A 25,072-nucleotide genomic window follows, 5' to 3' on the forward strand; every position below is an offset into this window, starting at 1 on the left:
AAGCTCAGCTCCCTACAGAATACTTTGCACTTCAGAGGAACATCAATCATGTGTCACATACAAAAAGTCTTTAACATGCTTCATAAACCCCAAGGCTTTATATAAAATCGATGATGATACCATTAGTCACCTTGGAATCCTGCAGAAAATAAGCTATGTGGCAAATACAAGTTGATGATACTTTCATGATTTGTTCAGCAAGATAAACTTCACAAATGAAAACCACTTTTTGTCATTTTTGAAGCATGAATGCAGTCGGCAGAAGAGGAAATGTTAGGCTTCACTGACATATTTTATTGTAAAAATCTTAGAATATCTTAAGTTTGTGTTAACCACAGTCACAGGCATCTAACAACTAACTTCCGGCTCATAGGTTAAATATATAGGTTAAATATATAGGTTAAAATAGTCTATATTAAGGCTGGTCTTTGAATACAACGGAAGGTATATGATTCAAATTCTTTTTTTTATTCAATTATCCCCAGATCACAAGTTAATTACGCAGAAAACAAGCTTTGTTGAGATAACCAGATAATTGATTTGTTATCACAAGAAAAAAAAAAGTTGCTTTTAAAAATCAGCAGACGGTAAATGTTTTTATGTTTCGTAAATAACATTGTTAACATCTTATTTTGAAAACCGGATGTAATCGCACGTGTATCCCTCCGCTAACTTCACCAAGTCAATCACTGTCAGCTCGATCAGTAAATCTTCTTATGTACAGTTTATGGGTTGAAAATATTTACCGTTGGGTGATGTGACCCAAACATTTTAAGAAATAACAGCAAACAACCTTTTCGTGCTCTCGTGACAACCAATTAGTTTTCTCGTGATCTCGAGAAAACAAGGCTTGTTTCCTCGAGATAATGGCATAAAAAAATGTGTGTCATGTCTGTTTATGGCTTCCTTAGAATTACCACGTAATAATTCATTACGATACTGGGCCTGAGCTTTATTGTGTCCTTAATTTGTCGTCAGTTTCTGCTTGTTGCTCCGCCCCTCTGTTCAAGTCCATCTGCCGCTAAATACCACACGGCCATAAATACTGAGGCGTTTGCACCCATCACGTAAACGAGAGCATTTATTTTCTTTCCCTTCCCGTCACGTCACGTTTCAGCGTTTAGCAGTGGCTGTGGATGATGAAGAGGAGGAGAGCTGCTGTCCGTGGTGCTGATGGGGGTGGGGGTGGGTGGGGAACTGATGCTTTCCTGCTCCGTGCAGCCGCTACTGCGCATGTTGCATGACAGGTACCACGCAAAAACCTCCATCTTGGGCTTCCCGAGCTGAGGCGAAAGGGCAGCAGCCATACACACACACACAGATTCCAAAACAACAACAAACCGGGCGCAGTGATAAATAAAGGAAAATTGGCAATTTGCCGAGATTTCACTTTTTTCTTTTACAACAAATTAATTCAGCGGAGAGAGCGGAGAACAAAATGGGTGATAAAGACAACGTCTGGTCTGGAAAGCTCCGTTAACGGCTGTTTGCACTGTCAGCATCACTGGGTGTAGTTTCCGAATTGACAGGTGACACGTCTAAACGGTAAGTGGCGGCATGATTTATGATGACCGACTTTCGTGTGATTAATGGTCGTAACGCGCGCTCATGTGATGCGTAATTGCATGCTCGTGTTCATATGTATTGCCATCCTCTTCCCCCCCGTCATGGTGGTCGCTGTGTGCTGTGTCCCTCTGCTCAGGCTGTGATCTAGTGTGAGCCTCTGTCACCTACCTTTCTCATGCTTTAAAAGAGACCCAATGCGACGAGCAGCCACAGGTTGTTAGCGCCCCGGTAGTCCGCGCGTATACTGGGGGCTTCGCATTGTTTTCCGTATGCACGTTGATAAAGCACAACACAGGCCTTTTCCTCGTGGGTGAAATATATTTGCAGTTAAAAAACACCACGTAGCCTATTGTATCATATTCTTTAAATAAATGGTAAATCATAAATATGATTTACACCAAATCACGTAGCTTTTGTTGTATTATTGTTGATATTAGTAGCAAATAAATAATTCTTTCTCATTTGCATATGTATTATCATCTTCTGACATTCATTATTTCCTATAGAATGACATAATTATGATATTCTAAAAAACTGTACAGCCTGTGTGAAAGATGTGGTCAGAGTGGAATTGCTTATTGACCTTGAACCCATGGGGCAGACTGTGTAAGCCTGCCTGAGTCACTGTCAGCCACTTTATGACAATGCCTCAGCAGTTTTAACATTGCCAGGAGTAAAACACAGCAAGGGTCATGTTCTTAAGTGGTGGCACAGTTGACTCAGGCAGTGCCGAGGCCAATTTATCGACTCGGCCTCGGTTGAACCCGCATTTCTCTGCACAGATATCCGTTTTGCATGGGTGTGCACGATGGCCTGGCTATCTCTTGAAATGTATTCAATTGTACACACAGCAAAGTGCACAAGGTCGACAAGTGCTGTAACGCGCATGCGCAAGTGCTTTGGCTCACACCGCTTCGACTACTTCGAAGGTAGCGCCGCCGAGAGACTCTTTCCGGGTGAACAAGCTGACGAAATAAACGTGAGGCGTCACGCGACCTACATACGTTGTAAGTACTTGGACTACTGTATTTCAATAAAGCAAACTGAAATTAGCACCATTGGTTTAAATTCAAGCGGCTCACAATGCATCATGGACCAACAGTAGGCTAAACATGCTGCCAGACTATTTACACTGCATGTTTGTGTGTGTGTGTGTGTGTGTGTGTGTGTGTAATGTTGGCTTGCTAATGCGACTGGCTTCATGGGATGTCTTGTAGGCTATAAAATTGAATTTTTCACTTGCACAAAGCGAGTGGAGCTATATATAGTTAGGATTGAATACTGTGGTGTACAAACAAGAAGAGGGTCAAAACAGCGTTTGAGTATGATACTGTGTAAAACAGAGAGGCTACCCTATGTTTGTCTTTAGTTGTGTATGTCAAATTGCAATGACAGAAACTCCAGTTATGCTTAATACTTGTTCTATTCACAGGTGTCCTCTCTCTGGCAGATCCTCTGAAGAAGGCTAATGGATGACTTTGACAAAAACATTTAAATAAGAAAAGGGAGTTTTTTTAATAGTTTGCACTGTAAACAATAATGTATTTTTCTTTTTTTGTCTAATGTATTTAAAGAACATTGTTCCTGTGATATTTAAATTGCTTAATAAATACAAATACATGTTTAGTCTGTGTTACATATGGTTTTCTTTGTCCTTTAAGTGGAAACTGTTGATTGGTTAGTATGACTATGTACTGTATATTAATTACTATTACTTTAACAGTGAGCATATTTAAGTTTAAAAGGTGTTTAACAAACATTTAAAAGTGAAGAAAGGAATGCGACAGTCTTTGGTAATCTGCTCACATATTAAAGACACGTTACCTGCGACCGAGGATTGGAATGGGACATTGCTTTATTAACTGCTATTGCCAGGTACAAGGCAAACAAAAAGTTGGGAAACAGTGCCACAATGTGAGGTTTGTTCATGCCAGTGGTCATATTTTGATGGGAGTTATCATGAGAAGAATTGCTCTAAGAAATATGGGGCATAGAAAGTGGTCACATAAGAAGTGGTTTCTGAGAAATGTGCTTGGTTGCCAAGTTAAACATTCCCCGTCACTCCAGCTGCTGCCATCGGATATGTGTGGGTTTCCACTTTCTCTTCCACAGTGGGACAACCCACATTCTGCAGAGCTCTTCCAAATGGATAACACTATGTAGAGTGAACTCATAGGCGAGGCAAGGTGTTTGCATGGACGCAAAAGGCGCCGAGCTGAGCGGTGGAAACGATTTCCGCTGGAGAAGATGATCAATGTGCAGACGAGGAGCAGTCAGGGAGTTACTGGGTCAAGGCGGTGGGAAAGTGAGGGAGAGCGTCTCTGTCTAGACAATAAACTGCTTCAGTTAATACACAGTCTTGCTGGCAGGATGGGGGATGAGACTGTTGGCTTAGCTTGAGGTCTCAGTGTCCATATGAAAGGGCTGCAGTTTCCTAGACGGGGAATGAATCACTCTGGTACTACGGCTGCTAGCTGATTAATGGCCTCTTATCAAGAAACGTAAAAGCGCGCTGCCTGTGCATAGAAGTGTCCATATACCGTTCTGTTTCGTCTTTTTCTAACAAAGAGATTCATGGCAAACAGCATCATATTATCTCCTACTATTTGTTGTGTGAGAATGGATTGAACTATAACACCACAGCTATCATTGATCAAACCCAATTATATAGTTCATAAATATCGTGAGAATCTACAGCTGCACGAAGAAACAGCATTTTTAAGGTTTTATTATCCTGCAGGTTGTAAACTGAAGCAGAGGATATTTCGGGGTCACATTCACCTCATGAGTCCTGAATGACCATTGTTATTCGGGTGCATGACTCCCGCTGATTGCATTCATGCTTGCAATACTTGATTAAACCATGTCCGATTGATTCATTTACATTTCAGACATTTACTGTAATGGGACATGCATCCTGAGTAAATGGGAATGCATTATGTCAGGAGAGTAAAAATAAAAGTCACGGTGTTCCGAAAATAGATAAATCACTCCAAAGCCGGACACTCCCACTGAGGGCAAAGCTTTATCAGCCACTGTCTTCTGTCACATGTTCAAATGAATGCTTAGATTTGATTGCACGTGACGAGAATACAATTAAGTGCGGCTTATTAAATTGCACACCGTGTCTGAGTCATTTAAATGCTGTGGCCCCTTATCTTTGTTTTGTTCTTTCGTCCTCCTAAAGGCTCATCTCACACCAGAATGGGCATGAAGAAGCTCGCCATCTTTCTCCTGGTCCTTTCTCTTTGTCTGGAGGGAGGTTCGGCCAAAGAAAAAGGAACAAAGAAGGGAAATAAAAAAGGGAAGCAGGTTTACTGTCCATCGTAAGTATGTGATAACCAACACCATGGGCTGTCATACTGTGCAGTGGAATTGACAACATGATATGCTTCAGGCAGCCATAATAGACGTACAACTATTGTCATTGGCTTGGTAGTACCCTGGCGACTAATGAACTGACCTTTATGTGTGAACATTTAAGGTTCCCATAGTGGTTGTTAAACTACAATGAGACCCGGTAGATCGTCTGCGATCCTGGCCGACATAACTGCCTTTAGTATATTCTATGACACCATATGAAACGAGGCAACCATAGGCGTCCATTGGTACCAACCATGTCATGCACGCTTGACGAGAATGAAGCTAATTAGCGATGCAAAGTTCGGCTGGATTTTGGGGAGGGAAAATATGGCATGGCCGTTTTTAAAGGGGTCCCCTGACTGGTTACCTCAAGATATGTTAATAAAAAAAAGGTTCTATGGGTACAAGTCTCCCCTTTACAGATACGTTGGGGGAAAAACCAAGCAGTTATTTTGGCATGCAGTACAAATGTGTTATTTTCACTTATTTTACAAATGTATACTGGAGTCCCTAAACAGACTTGGAATTGCACGAATTGGGTTTGACTGGAAAGCTGAGACTCTGGTGGATCCAATTACCCCAATTGTATTCATGTTAGTCCCCATAGTAGCCATTCCACAGCCTCATGGATCTTTTCAATCCCAAACTTGAGACCTAGGATATTCAGAGGACACATGGCTTTCCTATGTATATTAACAATGAGGGGGTTCTGAGGATTTTACTTGACAGAACTGCTCACCATCCTGTTGTGATTTTTGCAAATCCAACTGCAATTCTTGCAAAAGTCACATCATGGATTTTATAATGTGTTCCCTAAGGTGTTGGCGTCTTAATGTGGGATTTTGGAGGGATTTTGACAATTTGTATCACTTTTTGAGACGTCAAAAACTTTTACAAAAAATACTAAAATGGCTATATGAGGGTCTCTAAGGGTTAAAGCATAACTTTGTGTATTTTACACCTGAAGTGTCGTACTTTCCAGTCTTTATCCACCAGTCCATTTGTGACCAGATCTCATCAGCTGCTTCACTGCAGAGCTATTCAAGTATGATATGAACCTGTAACCCAGCCAACAAGGAACAATGAGTGTCCCAAAAATCAACACCAAATCTGACAAAAGCATGTGGTGTTAAAGATACTGAATACTTGCAAGGCAAAGGTCACACCTTTTTGTCCAACACTGATTCGGCCACTGCTTGAGCATTTCCTTATTTCTTATTTGCTGACCGTCTGCAACTGTCTGGTATTATGCCACTGGTTAAGACAGTATCAAATAAATAGGGAAGTTGTCAGATACATTCTCAATATGTCCTAATATGCCTTTTGACCGTGGTGAGCTGCACCCGCTTCTTCCTTAAATGGTAACAAATGGCTCAACAATGAAAAGTTCTTGAAATGAGGGAGAAACCGTTTGATGTAGTCCCAGTATTGGCAAGTGTAAGCTGTATGACATATTTTGAGTTTACTGCTGCGGATGCCTTTGTGGATCAAGGGAACCACTTGTTCCAGTTTAGCTGTTGTGCTGAGGTTGTCAGAGAGGTCTGTTAAAAAAAGAGGGAAAAAAGAGGTTTAGTGGATGGAATTATGTGTTTCACTTTGATCAGAGGAACCGCAGAACATACACACGCTGCGCAGCATTCCTGTGGAGCACTTTAACTCATCCTCAGTGCATGATAAGGTTTACAAAATGATTTGTAAAGTGCTTTGAGAAAGGGGAATTCTTCGGCAGGAGAATCATTGCCACCCACAAGGAGGCTTTCTTGTTCTCCTTTCTCTCCTGCCAGATCCTGTTCTCCCCTTCCCTTCACTCTGTCCCATTGTTTTCCCATCAGTCAACCTCAGACAGCAACTTATGTTTGGTTGAATGTCTCTGAAAGCCACCACTTTATGTTTTGGCAGCTTTTTTGTGTTGCTAATTTGCAGGATGGTTCGACGGGAAACTTTCACTTTGGGTTTCAATGAAAAGTGGAAATATACAGAAAACAAAATACTGTTTGTCTTGACAAGTCATGTGTACTCTTTGCCACCCACATTGCTGATTCATTGACTCAATTATTTAAAGACGTTTTACAAGGCACCTAAAGTTAAGTTGGGGAAAAATTGAGTTAAATGCTTCTTCACTTGTTTACTTTGCAAATGAAGTTGTTCCAAGAAAATTGCCGTTTTATTTTCTTTGGCCTTTTTCACCTTTTATTAAATAGATGACAGTGAAATGGGGACACAGCGATAAAGGTATAACATGCAACAAAGGTCCCAAGATCGGAATTGAACTTGCTGCTTTATGGCATGCACTGTACCACTCTGTCATTCCTCGATAATGTTGTAACATCAGTGGCGGCTGGTCAATAGAGGGCCATGGGGCATGGCCCCACCATGAGCCACACAAAAAAATAAAAATTATAATAATCATAAATTATACAAATTGTCAATATTTGTGTTTTTGAACTATGGAATGTACCCAGTAATGTGTGTAAAATATGATAACTGCGCAAAATATATGCTTTTCCTGCTCGTCTGCTCGTGCTCTCCGTCTGTGTGCACGACACTCTGAGAACGCGCAGCTTGGGGGGCCTAATCGTTTTGGCCCAAAAGAGGCGGGTCTATGAAGCAGTTTAGCCAATTGCTGATTCAAGATATAAATGAGTGACATACAATTTATTCTCTTTCTTCACATTTCCTCAGACAAACCAAAAATAACTTCCTTTCACAACCGAACCTCAACTGTACTGTGTTTGACGCTAATTAGCAAATGTTAGCATGGTAAACATACCTACGGCACTAAATACAAGCATGTGTAAGCACTGTAAACGTTAGCATGCTGACGTTAGCATTTAGCTGAAAGCACAGCTCAACCTCAGTACAGCTTTCACAGAGCTGGCGTACACGCATAGCTTTGCTATAAATAACATGCTAAATGACTTCACACATTGTTCTCAAAAGGTGTTACATAATTGTCCTAGAAGGCTGAAAAAATGTCCCCTATTAAGAATCATGCCAACTTCTTCGGTCAACATTGTCTGCGTGGACCAAATATTAAAAGCTAAATGAATCCCATTAACTGGTAGCTCTCTAAGGCTATAGTTTAATCAAAGAGTGTACAGAGTAGAAGTGTGTGTATGTGTGCATCTGCCAGGAATTTGACCTGCTAATGTAATCGTGCCTGCAGTTCCCTCTCTGTCTTATTTGTTTGCAGACAGCTGTCAGCTGAGGATCTGGCCCGAGTCCCCGAGAACACAACCAGTACCATCTTGAACAAGTTACTGGTCACATATGATCCCAGAATAAGGCCCAACTTCAAAGGCAAGTCTCATTTCCTCCTCATCTGTCTCCGTCTATTCTGAATTGACATGTTTGCTGCAGTGCCGTCATGCGAATTGAAGAAACAAGTATACTGTAAATATGTACCTCCATAAACCTGGTGCAGGGACAGCTATCTGCGTAAATGGTGCGTGAGGCATTCGTGAAAATGTTTTTCCTTTCCTACATACACTTGCATATTCAACATGTACTTCAACAGTGTAACTATAAGCCGGTGTTCTCGGGTTGGCTGCGTTGTTGATTGACACACACAAGCTGTTATGGGAAGGAAATCTGTGACTTAAGACACTCAAATCTTAAAAAAAGAACATAGAGTGTGAATTTTGTACAATATATTTAACTACTGTTATCTCGAATATCAAGCCTGAATCCGCCACTGTTCTTTTCATTATTTACTCTATTCTTCACAAGTATCCATCTTTACAGTGTTTACAGTGTAAATGTCACACTTTAGCGGCCTTCAGTGTCACAGAGACAGCCATAAAAATAACGTGAGCGGTGATTGACGACCTCTGCGTCTGACTGATGGTCTTCGCCAGTCTTCAGGTAGTTTCCAGCCTCTGGCACTTGGCAGCAGAAGCTGTATCTGGGATTCACTGTTTGATGTATTGTGAGCAGAATCAGCTCCCTTTCTGACTGCCTGCGACCGCTCCAGCAGCCAAACATCTGCTCTTGATTTCAGGTTGGGCTGAAAGCTCCCCGTCCATTAACATCCATGTCATAATCTTCCAAGCTACAAACTAAACTGTGCCTTTTGCATTGCTTTGCCCTGGCCTATAAAAATGGAGAGCTGCTTTTATAGGCCCTATAGAGAATGTTAAGCTCACAGCAGAGGTGTTTGTGGAATATTTTATGAGTTCACTTGGTTGCATTAATGCATGGAAGTTGTGAGCTGTAAGCCACCTTCATATTATGCACATTCATTTTGTGAATTGCATGATCAAATTTAGGCTGTGAAACTCCTGAGGCTCCAGTAAACACCTCAAAGGACATCATTTATTCAAAGGAGTGTGAGCAGTCTGCATTCATCAAGGATTTTATTGGTTTATGCTAAAGACTGAGTGGAGAGAGATGCCAGTATATATGTTTACAGCATTAACTTAGCTGAGGGGATATTTTATATTGCTTTGCAATGTTGACGTAGTCTTTCATAATGCCTGATCCGCAACACAATCAATTTAATTACCAGGTACAATATCTAGAAATATAGATTTACAGGGTTTCAAAGCACGCTGACACTTACTGTAAGCTACATCCACAGCGGAGCCCCACTCTCATTGCAAAGCAGCTGTAAAACACACGACTCGATACTACAAACTCTTCTTTCCTCTCTCGAAATCCAGGAATTCCTGTGGAAGACAGAGTGAACATTTTCATCAACAGTTTTGGCTCCATTCAAGAAACGACGATGGTAAGAATTTACTTCAATTCCACTTCAGCTTGACAGTATTGATAATCAATTCTGTCTGCCAATCAGATTCAGTGGGTCAGAGCTGAAAACTGCTCCGTCCTACAAGTTTTAAGAGGGATGCATGAGCATGTTTGCTGGACGATATCAGACCATTGAGCAGTAAATCATTTTGAAGGCCTGGGGTTTCCATGCTTCATTTATCTGATGGCTTAATTGCTGATAAAGAAGTGCAGTTTGAATTCAAATGAACAGATTGAACGTCAAGGACGGCACTGGGGTCGACTCTTGATCGCTTAGGAAACAATAAAGGGAAGATTATTGTAGGTTTCTAATGAGCCCGGCTTTCCGGCATATTTTAATTTAAAGCTGCTGGGAGGAGCCACTAAACATTAAGTGTTTCTTTCTCAGTAAATATGTTCAATAATGTGACAAGGTAATTTAAATTAATGCAGTGTGATAGAATTCACAATTTGGCTTGACCCTGTCTCACCTGACAGTGTCCTCTATGCAATGCAGATTTACAGTTTGCAATCCAGATGTTTTATTCCATTAGAAGGCCAACATTTCACAGAATAATTGATCGCAAAATACAAAATCTTCCCTTTAACATGTCTCATGCAGGCACTTTTTGGGCTCATGAGTGACAAGGTGAATCATCGAGCCAAATCTGACAAAACATCAGAATACAAGTCAAATGCTTAACATACCAAATAATAAACCTGAAGTAAGTTTGTTTTCAACAAAAAACGACCTGAACTTCAACTCTCCATCACATATTGTAGTCATCGCTTGACGGCGATGACTACAATATGTGATGGAGAGCAGACACAATTCGTATGCTCGTCAAACAAAAGAGCTAAAGATGAAATCATAGAAAAGCATACAAGTCTTAAAGACTGGCAAGAGATGCAACATTACTTTGCTGACAAGTTCAGCAGACCCGTGTATTGTGTAGCAGCTCAGTTACAATTCTGTGCCTTTTTTTGCTCAGAAACCTGCTATTGATTTGTATGATCAATTTTAGTTCTGGAATATACGGCCAGTCTGTCTTCACTGGAATGATATAGTGCTAGATTTTAGACCTTTGCTCCCAGAGTCCTGTTGCAGGTCTGGAAAGTGTCTCAGTCCAAAGCAGTGATCAGTGTTTTCCTACCCCATTTCATGACACTCTGAACAAAGCCTTAGATCTTACTGGAATTGGAGCTGCATGAAAATGTTCTCTGGAGATATGTCTTCTGGCTGCAGATCAGTAGTGTGTCCGCTTGTTAAATCTTCCAGTGGAGCGCTTTACACCAGGACCAATTACAGACCAGAGCTGAAAGGGAAGGGGGACAGAGAAAGAAGACAATACCAGACAATAAGAGACCAAAGATGAAAAAGAAGGCAATTGAGCAGGGGAAGATTGAGAGCAATGATACAGAGTGGAAAGGATAACATAAGGGAAAAACAGAGAAAAAGGAAAATTAGAATTAAAAGAAATTAAGGAAAAAGATATGATCGAGAAGGAACAAGTAAGAGCATAAGACTGAGACAGAGAAAGAAAGACAAGGGACTCAGATGGCGAATCTGTATTCCCTCTTCCCCTGGACGCCCAACGAACGACAGAGAGAAAATGAAATTGAGGACGGTTCAAAATGGATCCAGGGGGAGAAAGAAGGGACAGCTGGTCAACTCTTCCACTAAATGCATCACTCTGTGGGGTACCTGATCTCAGGAAAGCCTCTCTCATCATTTACAGCTCCCTAGGCCAAACACCACCTTGTCCACTGTAGTTAAAATATCTATTTTCACTTTGTGCTTGTAACCATCAGCAGAGGATGACTAATTTGATATTGTGAGGTGAAATAAATTGTGGTTGTGCATATACAGCTTGAGTTTTCCTCACTGAGCGGTTGTGTTAAATCTCTCCGGAATTGAATGCGGTACAGGCAGCTTGAAAGTGAGCCAGAGGGAAGATATATCTCCTTGTCTGGTTTTCAGGAAAGCGAAGGTGTGGGACTTGGCATGCATCTCTGTCAGACAGAGAAGAGCCAGCAGTCGCTTTTTGTGCTGTCGCTCGAGGACGAGTTGGTGTCTAAAATTAGGTTGTATAGAAATGACGGCTGGCTTTCCAAAATGAGGTATCAACAGTTTGACCACTGCTCCTTCTCCCAAAACTGTTTACTGGCAGGGAAATAAAGCACATTCTGGGTTATGGCTGAATTTATACACCGTAAGACCTCTGTGTATAAACTGGTGTTAGCTGACATTTTGAAATCCTGTCTATTTTTGAATGCATATACAACAGAGAAGAATGAAACCTTTCATTTGGTGTCTTGTCTCAAAGACATTGTGCATCAGCATGTAACACTCCGTTAATATCCGAAAATATTTGGTGTATGCACTGTGTATCCTGGATCAACCCCTTCTCCTAAAACCTACATTCCCGTTCAACTCAAGTAAAATGTTGTCCATTTTGAAGTTACTTTTCAGACATTTATTACCTGTGATCCGTACTTATGTGACGTCATTTATGTGTTTATTTTACTTAGTTTACATTCCTTCAAGCCCATTTGTGATGTTTTTTCCAAAACGAAGGGATTTTGCTGCCTAAATCTGTAACTCCGGTTGTTGCCGTTGTTTTATTGCCTAAACATAACCGCAACTGTTTCAAGTTCACAACGTAGGAATGCTTAAAGAAATGTCCATACAAATATCATGCCATTCATACTCCTTCCCATGAGGTCATATTGGTAAATACACAAATAGTTCAGTTCAGTGTACAGCAGGATACTAGAAGTCTTCATAGTGCTGAAAAAAAAAATCTTATTACCAAGGTGCTTTCATGAAGAACAGATGCATTATAAAACCACATTCATGTCAGCTGGCTGTCTCTCACTGTCAAACCTGGCTCTAACTAAAGTCGTTAAATATATACACACACACACACACACATATATAAAACTAATATTTGTCAGCATTGCACACTTTTCATCAGAAATGTGCAATTGCAAAGGGAGAATCACTGTAGCAACTGCGAGCCATGTGTTGTGAATGGAGGCAGGTGGTATCCCAGAGGTTGTGTTGAGATTGACTCCTCCAAACAAAAGAAAAGATGGAAGAACACCTGAAAAACCAAAAATGACGTTTTACAGAACTGAAGCCAAGATAAAGTTAACTCAGGGAGAGGTTCAACATGTTGCCAGGGATTCGAGCCAATGGATGGAGTTTGTTGCGGCCTTGTTTCCCACAAGGGTTGAAAGAGATGAAGTAAGCGAGTCAGAGGATCACTGAGTTTAAAGCAAGCCCAGAGAGAGGGGTTTGATAATGTGTGTCATGGTGGCCAAAGTTGGAATTGCAGGACATGTGACCCAAACATGTCCACGACAGAGGAAACAACAGCATCAGACTTTCTAAAACTCCGGACAAACTACGAACAATTTGAACTGTTAAGTAAATTTTTTTTTAAGGACCACCAACACATATATTAATATTTGAATTATTTTTTGTATGTCATCCACCAGAAGTTGGTCAGACTGAACCAGAGAAAGACAATAGCATGCTTGTGAAATGTGGACAGGCTGGTCCTTCAGAAGAAACTTCACAGCAACAACTGATGTCCTCATACCATGTTTTTCTTTTCTTTTCTTTTAATTCACAACGTTAAAAGCAAGTGACCGTAATCCAGTTGGAGACACGTTTCTGTCGAAACATAACGGAAAATGCAGTTCAGTTTTATGGGAAACCATGTTTATGAGACAGGGTTGCATTGCAATGAATGCACAACCATGTTCGACCAACTCGTAGTACGTGTGATTCAAAGGGATGCATTTCCTTGCACTGACTTACATTTGACTCTAGAAGGATTTGCCAAAGGAAAACCGACACCTACATAGTCTGTTGCAGAACTTTAACACGAGTCCCAATTTTTATCATTTCAACCAGGTGGAGAAATTTGGGATTGTAAAATATTCCCCTGTAAATGTTATCACGGTCTGTTATGGGTCCTGCTGCTGATTTTATGAACACCTACACAGTGTTCCCATGAGAACAATTGCACCATTTTAAATTCAAACGCCTGCGTGCCGAGCATAAAGCAATGATAAATGTTGCCATTTAGCCGACTCTGGATTCGCTACTGCATCAAACAAATGAAAAAAAGGCAACCAACATTATAAAACCTGGGAACAATGAAGGGATGGAAGGTGGAAGCTAACCTCTCACGCAGGAACACACACACACACTCATACAGCTGGTATTTTGGCGGCTTTATTTGACATCCGTCTTCACACTCAGCATTAACAGTCCTTCCCAACACCTGGTCCCAGAGCAGCTTGAGGCACGCCATCAAAGCATGCACAAAAACAAACGTCCAAAAGCCTCGCTGAGTGATACTTTCCCACCAACAAGAATGTGGACATTTCACTAATGAGCTCTCCAATGAGGCATTTGCTGGATCACATGTTGCTGTATTGATAACCTTTGACCCTTGCGTGGTGTTTTCTCTATGTTTACTGCGTTACAAGTAGATGTCACGCAAGCTTTCACTGCAGCTGTAAAATATCACTCGGCACATTCAAGTGGTCTGTTGAAGGTCTTGTTGAGATGTTTGCTGTGAGAAAATGTAACTTGTCAATAAGTTGGAACTTCTGTATCCTAAACAAAGTTACCACTGTCTTAAAAGTCATGTCGGAAAGGTGCTAATAATGTCACATTTTTTTCTTGTTTTTAACACAAATTATTGGTGTCAGAGAGAAGTGTCCAAAATGCTTCTTGAGACACATCTTGCAGTGTTATGGAGAGGGATCTCCCCAAAGATCATGAAATCCATTAGTACAGACATGAACCATGTCTGCTTGTCTGCTGTACAGGATTACAGAGTCAACATCTTCCTGCGGCAGCGATGGAACGACCCGAGGCTGAAGCTACCGCAGGACTTCAAGTCTGATTCTCTCACCGTCGATCCAAAGATGTTCAAATGTCTCTGGAAACCTGACCTGTTCTTCGCCAACGAGAAGAGCGCCAATTTTCACGACATTACCCAGGAGAACATTCTCCTCTTCATTTTCCGTAACGGAGACGTCCTCATCAGTATGAGGTAATGATCTTAAGATATTTTTCATACATTCAAGATAACAGTAGTTATTTGTTCCTGCTCCAACAGAATGTTTGGAACGTTTAAATTAAAAGCCTGATTCAATATTTTTCATTTGTTGTTTACAAAGTTTTATAATTGTTACATGAGGATGTCCCATCCCCTTTAGAGTGTTAGCGGAGTGTCTAATATTTAAAAATCATAAACACAGTGCAAGGTGGGCACCTTTGATTAATAAGTCAATAAATCTGATTGGCAGTTTCCACATTCATTTTTCCCCACTGCACCACTGTAACCTGATCTTACTGGGAATCCCCCACTGGAAGCGAAAAAATACAGTCTTTCATGAACGAAGAAATCAAAGTAGCATATATAGATTCATTGATTTTATTTCCCCGTCCACCGTAACGCGTGAGGGGAATCTGCCTCTTGTGAAGCAGACACAGAGTCAGTCTTGATCTGCCACACCTGTCAGGTTTGATGGATTATCTTAGCAAAGGATATGTGCTCACTAACACATATACCACTTATTGTGGTGATAAATTGAAGGACACTCGCTACACAAACTGAATGTCGGATGGGATAAATGAAGTGTAACAAAATAGCAATTCAATGGCATCACTAGGCTCAGTGCAAAGCTCGCCTAATGTAGCTTTAAATACGTGTGTACGCAAGACGAAACAAACATATGATTTAAGGCCTAGTTGGACTATTACCTGGATACCCTAATATGGTTATACAATAATTGGTCATTTGTATTCTTAATGCCCTGCAAATCTGCAATGATTATTTTATTCCTGCCTGCATATCAATCAGTTCGGGAAGACTTGTTTCCCTTATTTGCGAGGATTCCCTCGGGTTTCGTCATTTACTTTTCTTTCTGTGTCATTGAGGCTGCAGGCTGTGAGAGCAAAATTTGGAAAAGATAATGAGACTGTTGACATGCAAAGCATTGGGTAAAAAAAACAACAACATTTTTATCATTCAAGGGGCTCACTGTAAACTAGTTAGGGCTGCAGCTACACGCCGCTGTGTTTGGTTTCAGTCGTCTCCAGAGACAATGTAATCCTTGTGAATGTGTTTGTAATTTTGAGAGTAACATTTTGTTTATCCCATGCAAATACGGGTAAACCTTAAAATCCTTTGAAATCTCAAGGTAGTACGAGTGTCTGAAAAACAAGGCTTCTCTGTGAGTGGTGGATAGAAGAGGGTTACAAAAGCACATCAACTGAATTGTCTCTATGTCCCTCCAGGTTGTCCGTCACCCTTTCCTGTCCTCTGGACCTCGCATTGTTCCCTATGGACACACAGAGGTGTAAGATGCAACTTGAAAGCTGTGAGTTCTCCTGAAACAATATCACCATAAACCACCAGTTACAAACCACATCATTGCTTTGCAAATGTGATTTCAGTTTGTCTGCTTGTTTGTATTTGGGAGATACAGTATTATTTTGGGGTAAAATGGAAGCTTTTCGCTTGTGTTTAGAAGCCAATTTCAGTGGCGAACACTTAGAGAAGTGGAATGAATCATCATATTTTAAGGTTGTTGTGAAAGTCTCACAGCTAATTGAGCTTGACTGTGGTTATTGCATCTTGTTTACGAAGCAGTATAGACTTGAATGAGCAAAACAACTTCAAGCCATTACCCTCTAATGGCTTACCCGACTGGATATTTAAATATGTATTTATGTAACCACTACCGTGGTTTCAACAATGTACATGTGCTTTTGTGTTTTCCCATCGTGTACTCCTTTTCATCCAGTTGGCTACACCACAGACGACCTGCAGTTTGTGTGGCAGACAGGAGACCCAGTGCAAATGGAGGCCATCACTCTGCCACTGTTTGATATCAGACAAGAAGATATTGATTTTGGGAACTGCACCAAATTCTATACAGGAACAGGTATTGTCCTTGTCCATTTTTCTCACATATTTTTACACAGAAAAAAACATTTAACTTCTGTATAAAAAACGATGTTTTTAAGATAAGTCTTTTATTGTTTGTTCATGTCAACTAAAATCACAGAGTGGACGATATTAAGTGACCAGTAAGAAAAAAAAAATATATATATTTTTATATATATATATATATATATATATATATATATATATATATATATATATATATTCATAGTCTGAAAGTATAGATCCTCTTCATGGCAGACATTTTGACTTGGCAAAGCAGGAAAACCACAGGTGTCACTGATCATTGATTATGTCTCTATTCCATTCAGGTGTATCAGTGAGCCAGCATGCACAGCTCTGGCTCTGTTGCACAACTGAATGGAAAGAAGTATTCCATAAGTTGGTTACCCCTCTGTGACAAGTTCAATTGTTTGCTTTGAGGAATCTCCAGAGTTAGATCAATTTAGAATTTGTTTTGGGTTAACATCCCTTGGTAAAGCTGAAGCAGGATTTAGCTTATAAATAAAACGTAAAAAATAAAAACACATTACAAATCAAAACTTGGTTCTTCTGAGATACAATTGAATCAACATTTGAATGCTGCACACATATATTTATATTGTTTAAACTCAGTATTTCTGCACAGTTGCAGATAAAGATCGGGCTACACTAGTATTATACTATTTTGTAGAATTAGATTCCAAAGATGGCTGCGCAGGATGGTTTCCGACTTGTGTGATCCAAACATTTCCAATAACTCGAAAGCATTTTAAAGTCCAAAAGTCAAAATTGATTGAAAAATCCTATGTTTTTATCTGACAATATAAAATCACTTGCTCCCCTGCTTGCTGCACACAAAGGGAGGCATGCACTGACCAGTTATATTCATCAAAGAAAGGTGATCCATTGTAAAAAAGACAAACTCATTCAATTACAATGAATCACTTTATTAAAATTGAGGATTTTGTTCAAAGATGTTTTTAAGTTTGTTTTATGTTTTTTTAGTCAAATGTATTGACCTGTCCATCCCAACCCTTCGGTTGCTCCTTTAGTGTCAGTAGGCACAAGTTGTGTGTCTATACGTAGATATTTCCAAGATGTCGGGTCAGAGAAAAGCTATAATCAACTCTGACACACTCAGATGTACAACATGGCATTCTCCAAAAAAAAAAATACTGCGTATTCAAACGATAAAAAGAAGGTCCTGGCAGTGTGCCCTACGTGTATTCGGACATTCACAATGAAATGGAAAATCTCTATCAGCCAAAAGAGCGGGTATGACCTCGGCGCTCTCGCACACTGCTGGCAATGAGTCATCCTTTTTAACGGGTTGCCATGACAACCTGGCCAGCCACAAAGATCACCTCTGTGTACGACTGGTTCGAGCCTGCTCCGCGACACAGGCGGCCCTTATGATGCTGTATAAAGCTCACCCCAGAGATCCCCGGGCTAGTTAAATATTACTTCGGCCCGATCCGCTCTACCGTCCCGTTGGACCCACGAACCAGCCTCGAAGAGAGCAGGAACACAACGCTGCTGCAGGAGGTCTGAAGTCTGTTGATGCTTATTCCATACTGCCGAGAGCCCCAATAATGAAGGCCACGTTTCGAGATGGATCGGTTTGAATCGATCATTTGTGGATGGAAATTTATTCTGCACTGTTAAGAATGATAACCTTCAGAAAACAGGAATTAGTTCCTATCCACTAAGAATAAGAACTGGCAGAGAACAGATCTAGTTCTTCTTCATAATAGGTTATGAATTGGAAGCAGTGCTTTATGGAATGCTGCCCTGAGTGCTCAAACGGGTCCGAGCTTTAAGAAAGTTAGATGACATGATGTTAAATTCCTTATGCCCATTGACCTTTTTTATTTCCCCTCCTCTTGTGTTTTCTGTAATCCCAATGGTGCAGCTGTGCTTTGCTTTGTGTTGGAGCTAAAAGAGCCAGATCAACCGGACTTAACCTGGCAGCTCTCCTCTAAATGCCTAATGGGGTTTTAACAAAGTCAGCGTATGGCCATTTTGCTCACCTCCTCGGTTTCAATTCAGAGGAAGGAAGTTCACATTTCTGGAGTGAAATAAGCATCGATAGGCCAACATCTTCAAATTGACAATAAAGGTCTGATGCTGTGTTCACGTTCTATCGTTTAAACCGTAATTACGAGGAGCCGATTTGGAAAATACATTCACCTCAGCCACTTTGTGATTCCAAAGAGATATTGGGAATGTCTTAACAGTGACAATACATTCAACTTGCTGAAAAGAACCACTAAATCCAATGCCAACACTAACACAATGAATTATTTCGTATTTTAAAGGAGCTATATGCTGTTTGTATCTAACCCCGTTACCTTGTGTATGACGCCAGCAACCTATGGACTCTTTCTGCTTCTAATATTTGAATTTCAAGACAAGCTATGTTTCTTACTGAAGTTATTTAAGTCATATTTGACCATAATCTCCTTCCTCGTGCAGGGTACTACACTTGTGTGGAGGTTATCTTCACCCTAAGGCGACAGGTTGGCTTCTACATGATGGGCGTTTACGCCCCCACGCTGCTCATCGTAGTCCTCTCCTGGCTTTCCTTCTGGATCAACCCTGATGCGAGTGCCGCCAGGGTGCCTTTGGGTACGGATTATTTGATCAATCCCACCACCTTCCTCTGACATTTACCAATACACATGATGTGTAAATGTTCCTTGTGCTGTTCAACCAGGGTCGAGTGCATGGTTGGATGTTAGAGCAAAAAGAGGGCTGAGTGAGAGTGCTCATTGAGGTAATTAGGTGGGAAAGATCCATGGGGAAAATATTGTAGTTGATCAAATAAAACTCTGTGTTTATATATTTTTATGGATCACTGACATCGCCACCCCAATCACCTCAATCATGACAACATCAATCACTTTGACACCACAAAGGACTACCGGTATATTGATCAACCATGGTGCCATGTCCAGTGTTGTTCCATATGTGATAAATCACTGAATATAGCTGTAATTGACAGAAGGGACCCACCACAGCGGTGCTTTTAGGTACATTCGTGCTTTTAAGTAGCATTCATTGAGTTTACGTCTCAATGAATGGGGATTTGAGCCCCTGTTTATGTGTACTTACTGCACTTTTTTAGTGTAAAAGTCGCTAGTTTTTAGTCATTGGAAAGGTTTGATTTCCACATCTGTCATTGATCTGCCAACGCACTCAGTCACAACAAATGACCTAAATGACTAAAATCTCAAATATAACCCCACCAGTTACTTTCCCTGCTGATTTGATCCCTTTTGCCACAAACAATTTAACTACATTTACATTTTGGCTACTGGCTATAAGTTCAAAGTCTGCAGTTCCAAGGTTTAGCTGATGGCAGGAAACAATCACAGGCTCTTGTGTTTCTGTTAAATCTTTCTGTTAATCATTGTGGGAAACAAGAGTTTTTCAGGCGACAGAGAGAACCAGGACACTCAGCTGGCCAACGAGGTACACCTGATCTCTATTAACCCAAATTAATGAAGGGCTGTGGAGGGGCGTGACAGAACGGCGGTATATGACGCCCAGGAAATGAGAACTGGCTGAATTGACGCACGATATTAAGAATTCAGACAAAGCTTCTGTTTGCTGAACAATGGGCATTCCACTTCTTCACCTCTTACTTTGTACCCCTCCATAATTTCACCTGTGTGTGATATGTCAGTGTCACCCACAAACAAACAGTATCCCAGGGGCACCTCTGTGTGTGCAGGGCTGCATGGATGAGATAATCATTTTGTTATCTCACTCCAGTTGTCCACTCCCTCCTTTTCTCCATCCTCCCTCCAGTTGTTTATCACCACTTTCATCCCATCATCACTCCAACTCCTGCTGGATGCCTCCTCTGACTTCTCTCTAAATGGGATCAGTCCAGGTCGGTCACCATTTAGGTGTGGGACTACGCTCATTTACTGCTCGTCTGTGTGTGTTAGCCTTTAAGTGTGTGTCCATGTCTTTGTGTTGATGGGTTTTATTTAACCGTGCGTTTTTGTATATTTCCATCGACACACGGTGTGTTGTCTTTTCCCAAAGGGGGGTGTGAGTTAATGTTACAATTAAATGGCTTTACCTTTGCATTTCAGAAATATGTTTTTTTAGATTTTCTGTCTGATACACAGTCCAGGTTTACTTTGGACAGCTGAGCTGGCAGCTGAGTGTGTCATTGGGGAACAAGTCAAACAAAGCTATTTTCGAATCGCCACCACTTCTTTCTCCCTCTCTCTTCGTGGATAATAGTTTGGCTCCCATGATGACAAATGCCCCGTTTAACAGCTCGTTGCAGTGATGAAGGAGCAGTTTGATTAGAATCCTGAACCCTATACGGACTCTCCCTTGACGAGTGACCATAACGAGGCCTGGAGGCAAAATCCACCGGTCATTCCATTGTATTTATTACCTCTCTAAAGAATCATCACAGGAAGGGGAATTGGAGTAAAGCCATTCATTGTTGGTTATAATACCATCCTTAAAGAGTGGTTGTAATTATTTCTGCTGTGCACTGGGAATCTCTAACCTGTAATCTCGTTAGCTATCAGAGATACAAACTATTTAAAATGACTGCAATTAGAGGATGTCTGAGCTCTTGGAGACGTCCTAATGAAAGAGGTAAAGGAACGGTCATGAATTCACAATAGCAGTCGTGTTCTAAGAGACCCTGTGTGGATGTGAGGTTTGTATTACAGTGTACGTGCATAGTGGGAGATTCATTTGTTCAGTATTTTGTGCTTTGAAGAGCAAATGAATCAGTTTTGTTTCTCTCAGCAGTAGGTTGATAAAATGCTTTTCCGCAGTGGAAACAAGCATTTAGGCGGCACAAGCTGGACTGTCTTATGTAACCGGTGTTTCATTACTACATGGTTAAACTCTCAACATATGATTAACCGGAGCTGGGTATTGATCCTCAATAGTTTATCGGCCAAAATCAAAAAAAATTTTACCAGAAGTTGACATTAGCTGTGTTTCCGTTCAAATATTTTGATGTGCTTTTTGATGTATCGCATTAGAAAAGCTGTATGGAAACAGAAAACAAATCAATAAAACTTCCTCAATTGGGCAAAAAAAGTTGTACCTCACTTAGGTGTTTTTTGTTTTTTTCCTAAAATAGTTGATGCGCTAAATGTATTATGGAAGCACCAATTAAGTTCTGACACTCTTAACTCACATTGCTGATCAGCTAATCGTTACTGATTAGTCATCGTCGGTGAAAAAGTTCCAATTTTCTTTTTCTTTCATCCAACTTCTTCTCACTTTGCTGACTGACCAGGTTAATCGTCTTCCCTCTTTGTCTAGGCATCCTCTCGGTGCTCTCTCTGTCCTCCGAGTGCACCTCCCTGGCTTCGGAGCTGCCCAAAGTGTCCTACGTCAAGGCCATCGACATCTGGCTCATCGCTTGCCTGCTGTTTGGTTTCGCCTCGCTGGTGGAGTACGCCGTGGTCCAAGTGATGCTCAACAGCCCGAAGCACATCGAGGCCGAGAAGGCCAAGATAGCCGCCAAGGAGAAAGCTGCGGGAAAGAGCCCTGCAGCCAAGAACAACACGGTGAACGGGACAGGAGGGACGCCGCTTCATGTCAGCACCTTGCAAGTCAGTGGATCTCGTTTGATAACTTTGTTGTGTTTGTGTGTGTGCGTGTGTGTTTGTCACCATTCATGGATTTCAAGAGTATACTATGTATACTTTGTCACACCAGAATTAAACGTATTAAACTTACCTACATTAAACTCACACTGCTAAAATCAGCTGAACCTACTCTTAATAATAATGATGTATCTGGTATTATTTGAGATGTTGCCTTTCTTTGTATTTCCTGATGGCCCATTGATCAAGATGCATACCATATGATTGCAACATCTGACCAAGGACCATTCATCATAGCCCTTTCTATCTTTCCCTGTTTATTGTCTGTAGCCACACTGCTGCAGTCAAAAGAAAAAGTGAACTGCTTCAAAAATAACACTTGAGACCTTTTCTTCTTAATCAGAAGTCATCTTGCCTGTTGTTTGCATCCTTACAGGCAAAAAACAGTTTTGGGATCAGAGGCTAGTTCTGTTTTTCACTGACCTTGTTGATGTGAAATCATGCAATCATTCCTACTGACTTGACTTTGACTGCATCTTTCCTCGTCCTGTATATGTATCGGATTTAAATATGTGTATTGCATTCATATCCATAAGTATAAACAACGTCCCCTTGGGCATTGAAGCTGCAGTTAATCACCAAAACATATCAGTGATGGTGCTTTTTAGTTGCTTTGTGTGTGTGTGTTTTGCACACTACGTGTTTTATGTGTATGATTCCAAGTAACCTCCCACCTACAGCAACGACACACAGTACAATGAAAAAATGCACATTCCACATCAAACATCCTCAGGCAGGCCTGTACCATTGGGGCATAGAGAAACCCAATCATTGTACTCACAGCTTAGTCAGGACTCAAGTCTGACACTCGCATGCACATCAGGCATGCAGCATGTTGTATGGGTCTCTCAATTGTACGCCAAATTGAAATTAATTTACCTCTGAGTCTACGTTTGTCCAGACCTCATTTGCTTTCGAGAGGATTACACTATTCCATTGAGGTCTAATGGGTTTTCTTGTCAAAACCAAATCAAAATAATGAAGCTCTAATGAGCTTAATGCCTTCAGTGAGTAAGCATCCACAGTCTGATTAAATCCTGTTCACGCCGCAGGCCTTCAGAGAAGTTGATGAAAGGATTTTGTTGGACGACATCATAATGAAACTACGTCCTTCTGCTGATAGTTCTCATGCTGTTTGTCCGCTGTGAGAACACATGGCGGGTGTAGGGAGCACATGGTCAATCTAATCCTGGCTCCAAAACTCTTTGTTTTTCATCAGCAGCATGAGTTCTGTCCAAGCTTCAGGATCAAACAGGCTCCTTTTATTGGGTTTTCAAAGTAGAGTTTGTTTTCAATCGAGTCCAACAGCCCACAACAAGCCTCATTTAAATGTTCTTCACAGTTGAGATGAAATGACTTCTCAGAGACATCGTTGCCACTTTATGATGACAACACTGTTTTTGTTTTTCTGTTGTCAACACAGAGAGATAGGGAGGGGACAAAATGGATGTGGTGTGAATTACAGAAACCAATGCCAACATTTCTGTTTTATTCCGCGATGCAGAATGGTGTCGTTATACCAGTAAACAGAGCTTCAAAGAGCTTTGAATGTTTGATGTCACGTATATTTTAAAGACGGAACAATTAAGAATACGTGGATTGCATACGGACATAACCCCCTGTTGATCTAATTGACGTGTTTTATAAAGTGTATCTGGCATTACAGTTGCATTAGACTCAAAAGCAGAAGTCAGACATAGATCGGGTGAAATAAAAAAATCATAAAAATGTTTAGGCTTCAGGTTTTGGAGCAACGGTTTGGAACAGAAAAACAAACAAGCAGTAGGCGGGTGTCATAAACAGGAAGGCAGGTAACGGGACAAGGGCTAGAGTACTATAGTCACTTTTTAGTAAAAAAATCAGTGAAACTGCATTGCCAATTATGTGTCGGGATCACAAACGCATATCACAAATACATTTCTCATCATTGTCTGCGGTGGGTGGAGGTGGAAATGGATAGGTGGGATGGTCAGTGTCCCCTTATTTCAATTCATGATCGTAACTTAAGTTACATCACAAACATGATTAGATTAGGCCAAACCTAACCAAGTCGGTTTTTGAGCCGAAACATTTGTTGCAATTTTTTGTTTTGTTTTCAAAACGGCAACCATCATCCAGGAGAAAATGAGTTTTCCTTGGAACGTAGTTGAGAATGCATTTGTTTGGGAACCTTAATTTGTAGGTGGCATATTTGCTGCTAGTGTACGGTAGAGAGGAGTTGCACTGGATAATAGTTGCAATAGATGTAAGAACTACTGTATGTAATCACTATTTTTAAGAATATTCATTCTGCAGGATGGAATAGAACCAAGAGTCATCCCAGTCTCCTGCTCAGTCGCTCTTTGGACTGATTGAACAGCCTCAGGGGCTGCCGGCAGCACATTCAGATTATTAATATTGTCTTATCTTGGTTAGAAGAAAAGGTTCAAAATGTAACAATCAATTCTGTTTTCCCTCATGTCGTTCTCGTACACCCAGGTGGCGGAGACTCGCTGTAAGAAGGTGTGCACCTCCAAATCAGACCTGCGGACCAACGACTTCAGCATCGTGGGCTCGCTCCCGCGGGACTTTGAGCTGTCAAACTTTGACTGCTACGGGAAACCCATCAATAACGCCGGCGCTCACGGCAAATCCCAGGCCAAGAACAAAAAGAGACCTCCTCCCCCGAAACCGGTCATCCCCTCTGCTGCCAAAAGAGTCGACCTGTACGCCCGAGCCCTCTTCCCTTTCTCCTTCCTCTTCTTCAATGTGGTTTATTGGTCCGTATACTTGTGA

General features: G+C 41.1%; 1 protein-coding gene across 1 annotated transcript; it reads left to right on the top strand.

Annotated features, from left to right (window-relative positions):
* Window positions 1-1,441: 1,441 nt before the first annotated feature.
* On the top strand, window positions 1,442-25,072 carry glrbb (glycine receptor, beta b; the record flags this gene model as incomplete). Its single annotated transcript, XM_079268489.1, has 10 exons — window positions 1,442-1,545; window positions 4,754-4,892; window positions 8,123-8,229; window positions 9,591-9,658; window positions 14,509-14,735; window positions 15,986-16,068; window positions 16,495-16,635; window positions 19,113-19,265; window positions 21,951-22,243; window positions 24,776-25,072. Exons 2-10 carry the CDS (start codon window positions 4,771-4,773, stop codon window positions 25,070-25,072), a joined length of 1,491 nt encoding a protein of 496 aa, XP_079124615.1. The 5' UTR covers window positions 1,442-1,545; window positions 4,754-4,770.

The sequence above is a fragment of the Melanostigma gelatinosum genome, assembly GCF_949748355.1.
Source record: "Melanostigma gelatinosum genome assembly, chromosome: 5".
Lineage (NCBI taxonomy): Eukaryota > Metazoa > Chordata > Actinopteri > Perciformes > Zoarcidae > Melanostigma > Melanostigma gelatinosum.